Here is a 16497-nt window from a genome sequence, read left to right as displayed (position 1 = left end):
AAGAAAATATGCTTTGAATTTGCTGTCCCCTATTAATTAATAACTTGGTGGCCATTTTAGGACATTAATTTGGCACATGAGTGTACATAGTAAGGCTTTACTTCTAAATAATGATGTATAACTTCATCACCAAAATTTGACAATCAAAATTTCACTGAAAAATAAATTTTGGTGAGAAATGAATTGCACCAAATTTCATTGAAATTTCAGTGAAATTTTAGTGAAATTCAACTAAATTTTTATCATTTTGTTAAATTTCACCCATTTCAATGAAATTTCAATGAAATTTGGTGAAATTTCAATGAGATTTTGGTGACATTTTCACTGGGGTAAATTTGTGAAAATTACAATGCATTCCAATAAATCATATAAATTCCAGTAAAAAAAATTAACACAAACTCCACTTTTGTAAAATTTATTCTTAATTGCCATTTTAGAGTTCAAGTGATGTACATTAATTTTACAATAAAAGACTTACAAAGGGAGATAAATCCAGAATTTATTCTCCAACTTGTAAATAACAATTTATCTGCCCTTTGTCCAAGTCTTCAGCAGAAACTCTAAGTAGTTTTATCGAGGGTGACCTTTCGACTACATTATATATTGGCTGTAAATACAATATAAGGAATTCACTATGTTTTTTTTTATTTAATGGTATAAGTAATTCCTGCTTTAATTAACCTTTAGCCTGCTGGCGGCAAGTGATTCTGCCTTTGCGACCAGTGCAGACCAAGATCAGCCTGCACATCTGTGCAGGCTGATCATGGTCTGCACTGGTCGCTATTCAGTCAGTAAATTTTCAGTGAACACCCCTTTGAATAATAAATGGTATGGCCCAAATTGAATGGTTGACCAGTCCATTTTAGAAATCAGCAGGCTAAGGGTTAACGTTAATGTAAGTCCTGGATTTGTAACTTAGCATTATTCTATACTAGTTAATATATTATTATATAAATAATAGAAGGCTTGGTGAAGCATTATTTTGACCCAAACATTCTTACAGGGAAATGTTTAAAAAAAAAAACAACTGTAATACGGTAACCATATTAAGTTTGGCCCGTGTTTTAGAAGGAGACAGACATTATTAGCATAAAATCATGTTTTATTTACTTTTGTCTCCTAGTTTTGTTGAGTAAAATATGTCAGCTATTTTGAGCTGCACAATTATTGAAAAAAAAAATGTAAATCTGGATGGGTTAGCCAAAAATATCTTGCCAACTCCAGGCCAATTTGGCCGCAATAAAAAAAATGTTTGCGGTAACGAAAGCAAAAGTTTTTTTGAGTGGGTAGGTATAGGTAGGATTTTTTTTTTCAAATAATCATAATTATAGGGGAAAAAATTTTGATCTGACTGGCCAGTGAAAAAAAGTTGAGTCGCAGGGAATTTCATGGGTAGGTCGTGTTACCGCAAACAAATGTTTTTTTTTTCAAAGATCTATATCTTTTGTTAGGTGCCTACTGCCATAACAGTAACAGTAACAGCATGTCAACTTCTGCCTTATTTAATTTCCCGATTTTGTTCAATAAATTGGATATATTTTAACAGCAGCTAGGGAGAGAGCTTAGGATGTTTTTTGCAAGGCGTGACAGAAGGAACTCTTTGTCTGTGGATTTAGAATCTACATCGTAGATATATCGATTTCACATCACTTGAGATCTGGAGAAAACGATTTTAGTCTGGTTTTATTTAAGATTATAATGTGATTCCCCAAGCAGTCTGATTGTGTTTAAACATGTGACAAGTTATTGTCACTGCTGTTGTACTTGACTTGACTTTTTGAAAATGGTAAAAGATACTGGCCTCACCCTTTTTGTTTGTGTTGGTGTTCTGGTGTAAGTAGGTTTCTTAGCTAACTTATTACTACTTCACAGAATGCCTTCAGACTTTTAAAGAGACTAACCCACATGTTTTAGTTGAAAAATAATTTCATCTCAAAAGTCCATAAAAAGTGAGTACATGTATACTCTGAAAGTGACTAGTGGTGGTACAGACTTATTGATACAAGATTTTTGCAAGATTTTCTTATAAATAACCAAAAATATTGTGCAGAAGGTAGTAAACGATTGCAATGCTTTAGAAATAATGTACCAATAATTATCTAATTTTAGTTTTTCATCATCTTTGACATTTTTCAGTGTCACATTATACATTCTACACCAAATTTGGTGGAAATGAATATGTTGAAAAATTTCACCCAATCTGAGGGCGAGTAGCTTTAATACAAATGTCTTCAGCATTTTTGAATGACCTCAAAAGAGCTAGATTCCATAACTTGACTAAATTTTAACAAAAATTTTGCCCCATTGTTTGGACAAATTTTAGAAAATGTTTTGCTTAAATAATGGTTTCTCAGAGTCAGCATCTAGGTAGATAGATCCCTGTCCCAGAGGAATGGCTAAGTATATCTTTCCATTACAGTTTCTTCTTCTTGTTGGCTAACTTTGCTCTGCATGACTCTCTGGCTGTGTTTGGGGTGCTCTGTGCTTTCAGGCAATGCACAGGGCTAACCTTTTATTTTTCTTATACAGGGTGTTTTTTTTACCACTCCTGTGATTTGGGGAAAAAAAATCTTGGTGTTTTGGCAAATCCCCCCGCCCCCGTCTACAGTTGTGGATCTTTCCCTGGTAATATAACAATGTCTGTTCTGTTACTTTGTAATGATTACATATAATGTACTTAACCAATTATTTTGTCTGAAATAACCAGCTAAAAGTAGTGCCATGAATGAGTTCTCCTGCTGTCAGGTGGTGTATGTGGTTCATATCTAGGCCAAAAAAGTAGTTCCCAGACAGTCTGTGACATGCTGACCTCCCTTGAACTCTGTTTGGGTCAGGTGTAATATATCAACATATCAACACAGCCAGGTCAACAGTTGTTTACTTTGGAAAATATTGATCATTGGAGGACTTTAAAGAGGAGTTTCCTGTTTTATTTCCTGAAAAGAGGTGGAGGTAATATTGTGATTAATAAATGTATAGTTTGCAGGCTTGTTTACAGTTACTTAGTTTATGAGAATGTCTGTTTTTTTTTAAGTTGGACAGTTAAACAATTATAATACACACATACTGATTATTATTAGACTCACCTTACAATATACAGGTAAAAAGAAGCTTGTACCTGCTGCGACTGGCTCCGCAGTGTTTTGTCAATATCGAAGTCCTTGCAAAAGTTGAAAGTTGATTCACAGTAAAACCTGTATTAACCTTTACCATGCTAAATTTGTAAAATGGACTAGTCCATCATTCAATTTGGGTGGTGCCATTTGTTATTCGAAGGGGTGTTCACTGAAAATTTACTGACTGAATAGCGAACAGTGCAGACCATGATCAGCTTGCACATCAGTGTAGGCTGATCATAGTCTGCAGTGGTCGTAAAGGCAAAATCACTTGCTTCCAGCATGCTAAAGGTTAAATGAAAATAAACAGGAATAATCCCAGTTCCTTGAGACCTAGTTATAAATAATTTAACAGGGTTTTACGGTGAACGACTTTTGTTGAATTTATAGGCTTTTGAAATCTGAAAGAAGTTAGTATACTTTGAATCATTTGCTCCAAACCAGTGTGGACTCAACACCTCACTTTGGGTGTAGAATTCTTCCATGTTTGGAAGCCATCTAGGTTACTGTAAAATCATGTAATTTCGTGGGCATGAAATTTCGTGGTTTTGATCAAAACGGCAATTTCGTGGGGATATGAATTCGTGGATTTCAACTTTGAACATACAATGAATGGGAATTTTACTTGTTCATTGGGATTAAATTTTGTGGAATGACTCAATCACAAAATCCATGAAAATTGGTCCTCCACGTATATTAATGATTTCACAGTAGTGGTTCAACCCAGATGCCTGTTCATGCCTGAAACATTGTTTGGAGGTACACCTGATGATCACTATGACCTAAAAATATGTCAGTATTATGTTACCCTACTGAACAGATAAATTTCAAGAAAACTTGGTATGATGTAACAGATCTGGTTTCACAATATTCTCTAGTTTCACAATATTTTCTATTTTCACAATATTTTTCACAACATTTCCAAGTTTCACAATTTTTTTAACATTTTCTGTCTGTCTACCTGTCTGTTACAAAATCGTAGTCAGACTTATTCTCTTATATAGTAATTTAGATTTCGGCAACATTTGGTACAAAAGTTTAGTACCATGTCTAGTCTTCTATCTCTTTGTTCTTCGGTCTTCAGATATTGTTATGCCAAAAATTAACAAAATGAAATCATGATGAACAAATGAAATTCTTCTTTGTTTTATCTTTTCCATGATGGCGGTTGTGACAGAAACCAGAAAACTTTATGCCACAAAAATTAATGATTTTATTGAATTCCTTTATAAAAATATCTTTTGTGTCTTTTTTCCAGGTCATTAGATGGACGTCTGCAAGTATCACATCGTAAGGGCCTTCCACATGTAATATACTGCCGACTGTGGCGGTGGCCTGATCTACAGTCACATCAAGAATTACGCGCCATTGACACATGTGAATATGCATTTCATTTAAAACGGGACGAAGTCTGCGTTAATCCGTACCATTACACACGTGTAGATATGCCGGAAGGTTTTGTAGAAAATGGGGACAGCAATTCTTTATTAAGTGAGTATACAACTTGAGTTTTAAGAGAAAATTGTCAGTGATTAAGTGCAACTTCTTTTGACGCTCATGAAGTCTATTTTGAAATAAGATGAGGTTGTTTTAACAAATATTTAATACAGTTTTTTTATGCCCCCGAAGGGAGGCATATAGTTTTTGAACCGTCTGTCAGTCTGTCGGTCTGTCAGTCTGTCTGCAATTTTCGTGTCTGGTCCATATCTTTGTCATCGATGGATGGATTTTCAAATAACTTGGCATGAATGTGTACCACAGTAAGACGACGTGTCGCGCGCAAGACCCAGGTCTGTAGCTCAAAAGTCAAGGTCACACTTAGACGTTAAAGGTCATTTTTCATGATAGTGCATTCGTGTCCGGTCCATATCTTTGTCATCCATGGATGGATTTTCAAATAACTTGGCTTGAGTGTGTACCACAGTAAGACAACGTGTCGTGCGCAAGACCCAGGTCCGTAGCTCAAAGGTCAAGGTCACACTTAGACGTTAAAGGTCATTTTTCATGATAGTGCATTCGTGTCCGGTCCATATCTTTGTCATCCATGGATGGATTTTCAAATAACTTGGCATGAAGGTGTACCACAGTAAGATGACATGTTGCGCGCAAGACCCAGGTCCGTAGCTCAAAGGTCAAGGTCACACTTAGACGTTAAAGATCATATTTCATGATAGTGCATTGATGGGCGTGTCCGGTCCATATCTTTGTCATTCATGCATGGATTTTGAAATTATTGGGCATGAATGTGTACCACAGTAAGATGACGTGTCGCGCGCAAGACCTAGGTCCGTAGGTCAAAGGTCCTAAACTCTAACATCGGCCATAACTATTCATTCAAAGTGCCATCGGGGACATGTGTCATCCTATGGAGACAGCTCTTGTTTTACCTGTTTTGTTAAGAAATGGTTTATCCCAAATAGTGATTTGTCATTGAATAAAATCATCGTTGTAGTTCAGATGCAAAGTAATTATGTCATGAAGACGCAGCCCAAGTGATATAAATTAGGAAAATGAGTTGGGTTGTTTTAGAATATTAATTTTCTCATTGTTAGATATACATTTTATATCGAACTATGTATAATGTAGACTATCAACTGAACTTTAAGGTAAAATGTTAGAATTTAACGATCATTCCAGCTTTACCGCCCGTAATGGTACCAAGAAGTACAGAAATACCCAATAAATTACCGGAACTCGAAAATTACGCTACAACGGTGCCAGAAAACACAGAATTTCCCACAGGCCTTAGTGAAAATTTCTCCATACCAGGTAAGTCTATTGTTAGCATTTTTAGAGAAAGAATGGGTGGATTTCATAGCATATAGGTACACTTCCATGTAGATTTTCATACTTTATTTTGTTTGGTGTCTGTGTTGTTAAAATTGTGAACATTATAATTTTCACACAGTTAAGTTGAACTTGTCCAACATGGTGCACTGAACTTGTTGAAATGTTAAAAGGTTTTCTTGTAAACTTAATGAATAGATTTACATTTAGCAAACAACCGAATTAAATTTATTGTGACAGACGACATTTATTCTTACGTTTAGGGTCTTGTGCAAGTCTGGAATCGCATTTCATTTAAGTTAACCTTAATGTAGTAGATAATGGGGGAATACAGACAAGATAGCACTTCCTGTGCCTCTCGAAAACAAAATCTCAGCTGCATAAGTTGGCCAAGGCAGACAAATTTTTTTTTCCAAATATATCAAATTATCCATTCCATTAAGAAATAATTGTATTTTTTATAAAAATAGTATTTTATTTTATATTTCTGTTCATCTTCGTTTAATTTAACTGTTTTTATTCGACAAATTCAAAATGAGGAACTTTGTCCGCCTTGGTCAAATTGAGCGGAAGGGTTTTTGTCTGGGGGAAATGTTGTCCTACATTCAGAGAAAGGCTGTTATTATGACTTATTGATAATATCAGTGGTGTGGCTATACAGAAACTTAGAATATCGCTACAGTCATAGAATAAAACAAAAAGAAGAAAAAAAATATGATTGGACAAATATTTCCTTATGACATACAAGGCCGAAAAGTAATAAATCTCTCAAGTTGTCTGGGCAGAAAATAGGGCAGGGTCACACTATTTATCACAGAAGTCACTGTTGATTACTTTGTTTCGAAGGAAACCAAAAAATAGATGTCTCCCAGAACACTGTTGATGACACCGGAGGGAATTGTTGAATAATAACCGTATTTTTCCACTCATCTCAATATTTTGACAAATCAAACAAAATCGGTAGACAGAAGCTATGGACAGAATTGTCTTGGTTATATTACTTTTTTTTGGCGGAATTTAGAGGGGGAAGCAAGGCATACTGTTGCGTCTGAAATTTTTTTTTATGCCCCCAAAGGGAGGCATATTAGTTTTCAACTGTCCATTCATTAGTTCGTTTGTTCGTCACAACGTTAACTTTTTGCATGAAGGCACTTGACTCGCGAACCACTGCACCCAGGACCTTCAAACTTCACATGCTGATAGTACATATTGAGTACACGACCCCTACTGAGTGACTTTGGGGTCACCAGGTCAAAGGTCAAGGTCAAAGGTCAAGGTGCTGCGGGGGGCATTTGTCGCCATTAGTGACAGCTCTTGTTTAATACTGCCCGGAGGAGAAAGTGGGTGGATGGGGTTGTTACGCCAAGTTCCTGAAACTGGGATTTAAACATTTTACAGGATAGGTTTTTTTTCTGTTTTGACTTACTGAGATATAGATATTCAAGGAAAAGGTTTTGGCAACATGTTTGTGCAGTTCACGACACATATAGATAATAGGTATGAGCTTATTTAACACATTTAAGTTTTAAAAAATCATTTAGAATTGTGATCATTAATCAGAAATAAGAATGATTTATAGATCACAGTATTCCCAAATTTGATGTAGGAAAATTGACAATGATATAGTGTTTTGATGTCACCACCAAAGTGCCAATTAGAATACAAGGTTTCAACATCTGACTGGCAAGGCAAATAATTGGTGTAGAGCTACACAATTTTGAAACAAGGTGCTGGGCTATCATTAAAAAAACATCTGTTTGCGGTAACACGGCCTACCCATGAAAATCGCTGCTGCCCAAAGTTTTTTTCTGGCCAGTCAGATTAAAAAAATTTTTTCCCCCATATGATTAAATGCAAAAAAACAAACAAATTTCCTACCTACCTACCCACACAGAAAACTTTGGGTCGCTTTACTGCAAACAATTTTGTAAATACGGCCCTGTCAAACATATATTTCTCAGCTATAAAACAGTGAAAACAGACAGAATCCTGTTAGGATGTTTTGACGCCCAGGGTGGTCACAATATTGGATTCTGTACAGATTTGAATACCAGTGTCACAGCTTTGCATAAAATATTCTTTTGTTGTGATTCTGTATTAATTAAAAAATGAAATGAAATTTATAGATTATATTCAGTAACATATGTGTTATGCCCTATATACACCTGAAATTTGATGTTGTCCAATAGACAACCTACAATGGCTGTCAGGGTTCACACAGGCCTTGAAAAATCCTTGGAACTTGATGCTTAGGTGCTTGAAAAGCCCTTGAAAATGACTAAAACCCTGAAAATATGTGGAAAAAAGGGCAAATGGTTAAGGTCGCTGATCTTGAATCATTTACCCCATCACAGAATGATGTAAGTTGGAAATATCACTTATGGTGTAGAATTTTTTTTCATGCGAGGGAGCCATCCTGCTAGAGTACCTGAGGTCGGTAGTTCTACCCAGGTACCTGTCCATGCCTGAAATAATGCCCAGAGGGGCACCGTGGGTCGTCCTCCACAATTAGGAGCTGAATGAGCCGACATGTGACCTAAACTGTGCTGAAGAGGCAAGTTAACATTTCCTGTTTTCAAAAACTGTTGCGCCATCAGTGATAACGTGTTTATTTCTGAGAGCTTTAGTGCACCAACCAGTGTATGTTCATGCTGGCAATTTCTAAGTCCATTTACGTTTCAGTGACCAAACTAGGACAAAACTAGGGAACAAGAAATATTTCTAAAGTAAAAAATTGAACAACTGGAAGAAAGACAGGCGAAAGGAAAAGTGTATTAATTGGCGCCTGCTATATTGTAAAATCATTTAATTTGGTGGGCATGAAATTTCGTGGTTTTGTTCACAACAGCAATTTAGTGGTTTTGGTCACAACTGCAATTTCGTGGGGATATGAATTCATGGATTTCAACTATTGAACATAAAATGAATGGGAATATTACTTCTTCGTTGGGGTTAAATTTCGTGGATTGACTCAACCACGAAATCCACGAAAATAAGTCCCCCACGAATATTAATGATCTCACAGTATTTGGAAAAATCAGCTTTTCTGAATCTGAAATTCAGAACATGTCTTTTTGTTGCTAAGTAATGAAGAGCTTCTTTCTATTTCTTCTAGAAGTGTTTTTTAAAAGCTATTTATGCAGTTCACAAGTTACAGTAATTTCTAACAATGGTAAAACTATTTTGGAGAACTGCTTCATTAGAAATGGCATTTATTGTCATGCAACAGAAGTCTGATAAATGTAATTTGATTTATTTAAGCGTAATGTACATTATTGAAAGGATGGGAAAGCAAATCGTTGGGAGATAAATATTTTCATAAACAATATTCATAGTCTGAAACAAATTCATGGGGTTAAAATAGTCTTTGGACAAATGAGCCATGCCATTAGAAAACCAACATAGTGGGTTTGCGACCAGCATGGATCCAGACCAGCCTGCGCATCCGCGCAGTCTGGTCTGGATCCTTGCTGGTCGCTAACAGTTTCTCTAATTCCAATAGGCTTTGATAGCGAACAGCATGGATCCTGACCAGACTGAGCGGATGCGCAGGCTGGTCTGGATCCATGCTGGTCGCAAACCCACTATGTTGGTTTTCTCATGGCACGGCTCATATTTTACCTCATCCTGATCTATTCTGGAGTCCACCGTTCGTTGTCTGGTGTAAAATTCAAGCTATACACAAGTACCCTGTAGTTTTATTTTATTACTGGATTTTCAGCCAATTCCGTAGCATTTTATTGAGTACTCTTTAAAAAAAAGTTTATTATATACAGGTGAGATATAGCGGCCGCATAGCCCTGTTAGGTCAGAATTTTAAAAAACAAACTGGAATGTATGTTCTTTGACTTCTCTTTACTTTATGTATTATAACAAAAACTTATCATACAAGTTATAGAGTTTTTAAATAAAATGCCAACTGTCTCATGTGCAGGCGTTGTATGAGGTTGCGAGTTCTATTCTGTCTAGACTGGTTCCTAGGGGCCTCTGTGGTTGTGTGGCTAAGGTCGTTGACTTCAAATCACTTGCTCCGCTCGGATCGCTTGGTGCTTATATATAATTCTTGTGAGGAATTAAAATATTGATAAATATAACTCAGCTGAAATATAGCCCAATTTATACGTGGTGGCTGCGTGTCCGCTGTACCGATAAAGGGAAGTAACACTGTGATGGAGTTTGCACCTAAGGTTCAGCCATCATATAAAAGTCTGCTAATTTAGAGGCTTAAAAATTTACCAATAAAATGTTTTCTGTATTTATATGATAATAACCATTTAGCCAGGGAGCCAGGAAATGTTCTGTATAGAGGTAAATGTCATCTGAGAGAATACAGTTAGAACTGTGCTAAAGACCACATGTTCGATTCAGCTGAAAGAATTCCCATATTTTTTAACATGTTAATAAAGACTTCCTTATAAGTGAAGACTGCATTTATGGGCTTTATACAAAGGCTTGACTGTCTTTGTAAATAGGCTTATACAGGTTTGGCTGTCTTTATATACAGGTTTGACTGTCGTTGTATACAGGTTTGACTGTTTTTATTTACAGGTTTGCCTATCTTTATATATTGGTTTGGCTGTCTTTATATACAGGTTTGACTGTCTTTATATACAGGTTTGACTGTCTTTATATATTGGTTTGGCTGTCTTTATATACAGGTTTATATACAGGTTTGACTGTCTTTATATATTGGTTTGGCTGTCTTTATATACAGGTTTGACTGTCTTTATATACAGGTTTGACTGTCTTTATACAGGTTTGACTGTCTTTATGTACAGGTTTGACTGTCTTTATATACAGATTTGACCGTCTTTGTATACAGGTTTGACTGTCTTTATGTACAGGTTTGACTGTCTTTATATACAGATTTGACCGTCTTTGTATACAGGTTTGACCGTCTTTGTATACAGGTTTGACTGTCTTTATGTACAGGTTTGACTGTCTTTATACACAGGTTTATCTGTCTTTATAAACAGGTTTGACTGTCTTTATTTACAGGTTTGGCTGTCGTCATATACAAGTTTGACTGTCTTTGTATACATGTTTGACTGTCTTTATATACAGATTTAGCTGTCTTTAAATACAGGTTTGGCTGTCTTTTATATACAGAGGTTTGACTGTCTTTATATACAGGTTTGGCTGTCCATCTATACTGTCTTTATTTACAGGTTTGGCATTATACCCAACAGATTCCAGTGTGTTTATAATGAAGAATTATGAAAATATGTTATCACCCCTTCTCTCTAACATAGACCATTCCATTGTTACCAGAAAGGTAATTCCATTTAACAATAAAAGGGGAGAATACTAATAACTTGAAAATTGTCAGGACATATGTTCTGTTACATTTCCTGATAAGTTGGAATATCTTGCAGAATTATTAAAGGTAATTTTGGAACGCATATTATAACTTTGCGACTGCCAGAACTTCTTCTCTCTCGGAATTTTTTTCTCTGTCACTGTAGACACTTGTATATAGATTGGGTCAATGAAACCTTGGTATATTTGTCTTGTATTTTTTCTCAGTTGATAGCAAAAATCAATACATAGATAAATAGCAAGTTCTCCTCATTTGCTGCTGTATATATATATAAGTAAGTATGGAATAGTTGAGCTGGGAACCAATATTATTACCTACATGCATTAAGTAGGTAAGTTTTTGCTATTTTTAGTAACACATAGGTCAACTATTGGATTCCGAGTACAGTCTGGAAAGCAGCAGACATACAATGTAGACTGGTTCCAGTACATTACTGTGTCTGTCTTCCAATCTGCGGATAAAAAATCGAGACACAGTCTGGATTTTTTTTACTGATGCAGTAGGCCCTGCAGTCAAAATGCAGGCACAGAGATTTTTGTCGATATTTGGAAAATTAGAATTTTTACGGATACTGTTTTCTGATTGGTGGAAATTTGGTGAATAGATAAAGCGTACCCTTCAAAAGGCATAGTGTGTCGTATATTTTACTAAATCGGGTTTCGGTCATTCAACAATCGTTGCCGGTAAAAGGAATTAAATTTAAGACATTATCGGCCATTCCTGAGGAGAAAATATTATTTATATTACGTCATACCGACAGTGCTCGGAGATATTTATTACTTTGTTTCGGAGTTAATTACTGGAATCATACTTATTGTCTTTTTTTCTGAGAAAAAAAGCGGGTATTACGAGGATGTTGAAAACAGAATTATTTAAGATAATGTGATTGAGTTATACACCAGGTTTGGCAAACAGTTATTTTCTTTATATTTTGTTCATGAACAAACATAATATTTTTTTTATGCAGTACCTGAAAACAAATCCGTCTATTTTACTTATTGCAAGTTTTTCATGCTTCAAAGAAATTTTTTGTTTTTTGAATTAAAAAGATATTTCATGTGTACAAAATGTCTAATCTAATGTAAACTTTAGAGAGCATCACTAATAATTTCAAAATATAACTACACAAAATTTAGAATACATTTTTTACAGGAAAAGGGAATAAGTTATAATTTCATTACACACCACAGCTCAAATTATGTCATGTATGAAGAAACGTATTCTGTTTCAATATCAGTATTCAAAAAAAGTCTCATAATGGAATTTTATTTCAAACTTCGGTATGAAATAAAAGGATGAAATAAAAGGTCTCTAATTTTTCAGGCGTGTCTAAAATAGGGATATAAATGAAATTAAAGTATTATTTAGTCTGTTAGTTTATAAACAGGTTTAATAAGAACTAAATGAGAAAAATAATTATATATTAATGATATTGTATTGTATTAAGATCATATAGAACTAAAACAGTATCAATGTCTTCGTATGAATGGAAAATTCTTCCAGATGTTACGTGTTTTGAAAATGTGCAGATTTCTAGTGCCTATTACAATGTTAGACTTTAATGATTAATTTTAAAAGAATTATTTCTTCGCTTAATAATAACTAATTGACGTTTTTGTTATACAGAAAAATATGGCGGAAAGTAAACAAAAATATAAGAAAATTTCACAGACTTCTTCCAACTGCGTAATATGCATTTGTTAAATTCTAAATACTCTGGGAGATTTTATTGGTTAAATAATGCTCTGCATTTGCCAATAAGAATATTGCAAAAAGTCACGTGACATGGTGCTCACAGCAAAATCGATTAAAAATAAAATTTGCCGGGTATGAGGAAAGTCGAATGACTTATAGTTGAATAAAATGGAAGGTAATTACACTCATTTGCACTGGTCTTGGTCTGCACTGGTCGCAAAGGCAGAATCAGTGGTGTCCAGCATGATAAGGGTTAAAGAATATGCCCAAGGAAAATGAAAGATTTCTTTATTATACCACCAGTTTATAATTACACCCTTTCTTACTGCCTAATATTACAACCTGCTATCCCTTTTATACACAACATTAAATTTGATGCTCAATAAAAAATGTTTTCACCAGTTAATAAAGATATCCTTATTTACACAGCATGTGATGCTTAAGGAAAATTGTTTTCATCAATTCTGTTAGTAATTCCATACATTATGCTCAAGAAAAATAGTTTACACTACATAATGCACCTCCTGCACAAGCAGAATTTCACCTTATTGACACCCTTTCTTACAGACTTGAACCTAAGAAAATTTTCCACCTGTTAAGCACCTTACAAGACATTGATACCAAAAATGTTTCCACCTGTTAATAATGACCTTTACAAGACTTGACTAAAATTTCTACCTTTATAATGAACCTTTCTTACAGAATTTGATACTTAAGAAAAATGTTTCCACCTGTTAATAATGACACCCTTTCTTACAAGACATTTGATACCTAAGAAAAATGTTTCTACCTGTTAATAATGACACCCTTTCTTACAAGACATTTGATACTTAAGAAAAATGTTTCTACCTGTTAATAATGACACCCTTTCTTACAAGACATTTGATACTTAAGAAAAAATGTTTCCACCTGTTAATAATGACACCCTTTCTTACAAGACATTTGATACTTAAGAAAAATGTTTCCACCTGTTAATAATGACACTCTTTCTCGCAAGACATTTGATACTTAAGAAAAATGTTTCCACCTGCTAATAATGACACTCTTTCTCGCAAGACATTTGATACTTAAGAAAAAATGTTTCCACCTGTTAATAATGACACCCTTTCTTACAAGACATTTGATACTTAAGAAAATTTCCACCTGTTAATAATGACACCCTTTCTTACAAGACATTTGATACTTAAGAAAAAATTTCCACCTGTTAATAATGACTACCCTTTCTTACATGACATTGATATTAAGAAAAAATTTCCACCTGTTAATAATGACACCTTTTTACAAGACATTGATAATTAGAAAAAATTTTCCACTTTAATAATGACACCCTTTCTTACAAGACATTTGATACTTAAGAAAAAATTTCCACCTGTTAATAATTACACTCTTTTTTACAAGACATTTGATACTTAAGAAAAAATTTCCACCTGTTAATAATGACACCCTTTCTTACAAGACATTTGATACTTAAGAAAAAATGTTTCCACCTGTTAATAATGACACCCTTTCTTACAAGACATTTGATACTTAAGAAAAAATTTCCACCTGTTAATAATGACACCCTTTCTTACAAGACATTTGATACTTAAGAAAAAATGTTTCCACCTGTTAATAATGACACCCTTAGTACATGACATTCGGTAATTAAGAAGTGTGTCAGCCTGTTAATAATTACACTCTTTTTTACAAGACTTCGATAATTACGAAATATGTTTTCAAATAAAGAAAAATGTTTCCATCTGTTAATAATGATCGACATCCTTCATACACAGCATTGTATGCTGAAGAAAAATTGAATTGCCTCCACCTGTTTACAATGACACCTTTCCTAAGCGATTTTGGTGCTCAGAAAAGAAGTTTTTACATTTTAACAAATCAGTCCTTTGTAACAACAGCATTGATGCTGCATGAAGAAGTTTTCACATGTTGATATATAAGTCATTTGATGCTCAAGAAAAAATGGTTCCACCTCTAAATAATGTAAAGAAAAAATGGTTCCACCTCTTAATAATGTAAAGAAAAAATGGTTCCACCTCTTAATAATTTAAAGAACAAATGGTTCCACCTCTTAATAATTTAAAGAACAGAATTAATGGTCCCATCTCTTAATAATGTAAAGAAAAAATGGTTCCACTTCGTAATAATGTAAAGAAAAAAATGTTTCCACCTTTTAATAATGTAAAGAAAAAATGGTTCCACCTCTTAATAATTTAAAGAAAAAAATGGTTCCACCTCTTAATAATTTAAAGAAAAAAATGGTTCCACCTCTTAATAATGTATAGAAAAAATGGTTCCACCTCTTAATAATTTAAAGAAAAAATGGTTCCACCTCTTAATAATTTAAAGAAAAAAATGGTTCCACCTCTTAATAATTTAAAGAAAAAATGGTTCCACCTCTTAATAATTTAAAGAAAAAAAATGGTTCCACCTCTTAATAATTTAAAGAAAAAATGGTCCACCTTAATAATAGCAAAATTTTCACCTACTTATAATGTATATGAAATAAATTTTCCAAACCCTTCTTAATATTTGAGGAAAAAATGTTAGCCTAATAATTAACCAAAAAGGATCACCCTAATAATGAAACCAAAAGAATGTTCCATGTTAAATACATTTGCAAGAAAATAAATGGTGCCATTTAATGAATTTAAAGTAAAAATTACCACCTTGATTATTATCAGTAAAACATTTTCGACCTCTTATAATAATTAAAAAAAAAATTTCCTCTTTAATTCAAGAAAAAACGTTTGGTTACCTCGAATAATTTAGAAGAATAAAATGGTTACACCTACTTGATTAAAAAAGGAAAAAATGTATCCTTCTTACATGAATTTAAGAAGAAAAAATTGATCACCTTTTAATAATTATTAAATGAAAAAATGCTTTACCAACTCATTATATAATTATTAGATGCAAACTAGATGGTTCCACCATCAAAAATAGATGCAAGGAGGTGAACAATGGTTCCTATCCTAATTGTCAAGTAAAAAGTGACACCCTTCGAATAATTAAAATGGTTCCAACTCGAATGATTGAAAGAAGAAATTTACACCCATTAATAATTAAAAATTCATTTTCCACTCTATAATTTTTGTATATTGAAGGAAAAAACTGTTCCACTTTAATAAATTTTTGAAAAATGTTCATCTTCGTTCAAAATGTAAAGAAAAAAATGTTGTTGCACGTCTTTAATACATTTATAAGCAAAATTGAGTTCCACGGCTCCCAATTGGCTGTACGTTAAAAAATGTTCACACTTCTTTAATAAGTAAAGAAAAGATGGTTAAACACTCTTAAATATTAAGATAAAGCATAAAAAGTTTACCACCTCTTATACTTTAATAAAAAATTTTAGCTTATTAAAAAATGATAATAGAAATAAAGTGATTCCACTCTTATAATTTATATTAAGAAAACAAGGTTCACCTCTTAATTTAGAAAAAACTTTCACCTACTTAAAAATTTTAAAGTAAATATGGTCCCTCTTCAATAGTTTTAAGAACATATTGTTTCCATCTCAGTATATGTTAGTAAAGCAGTCCCCTCGTTAAGTACTGTAAAGAAAGAATGGTTCCTTTA

General features: G+C 33.7%; 1 protein-coding gene across 3 annotated transcripts in view; it reads left to right on the top strand.

Annotated features, from left to right (window-relative positions):
- Positions 1-16497, top strand: part of LOC123542159 (mothers against decapentaplegic homolog 2-like) — a 104569-nt gene that overhangs the window by 19212 nt on the left and 68860 nt on the right. For all 3 annotated transcript variants that reach the window (XR_008368582.1, XM_045327845.2, XM_053531131.1), the window contains exons 2-3: positions 4375-4607; positions 5754-5885. Coding sequence is in view for 2 of the 3 variants with exons in the window: in XM_045327845.2 (XP_045183780.1) it covers positions 4375-4607; positions 5754-5885 (365 nt within the window). In the remaining variant the exon portion in view is untranslated. The remainder of the gene's footprint in view (positions 1-4374; positions 4608-5753; positions 5886-16497) is intronic.

This window comes from Mercenaria mercenaria, chromosome 19, assembly GCF_021730395.1.
Source record: "Mercenaria mercenaria strain notata chromosome 19, MADL_Memer_1, whole genome shotgun sequence".
NCBI lineage: Eukaryota > Metazoa > Mollusca > Bivalvia > Venerida > Veneridae > Mercenaria > Mercenaria mercenaria.
Note: the sequence above shows the minus strand (reverse complement) of the source record. Positions and strands in the feature narration are given on the sequence as shown.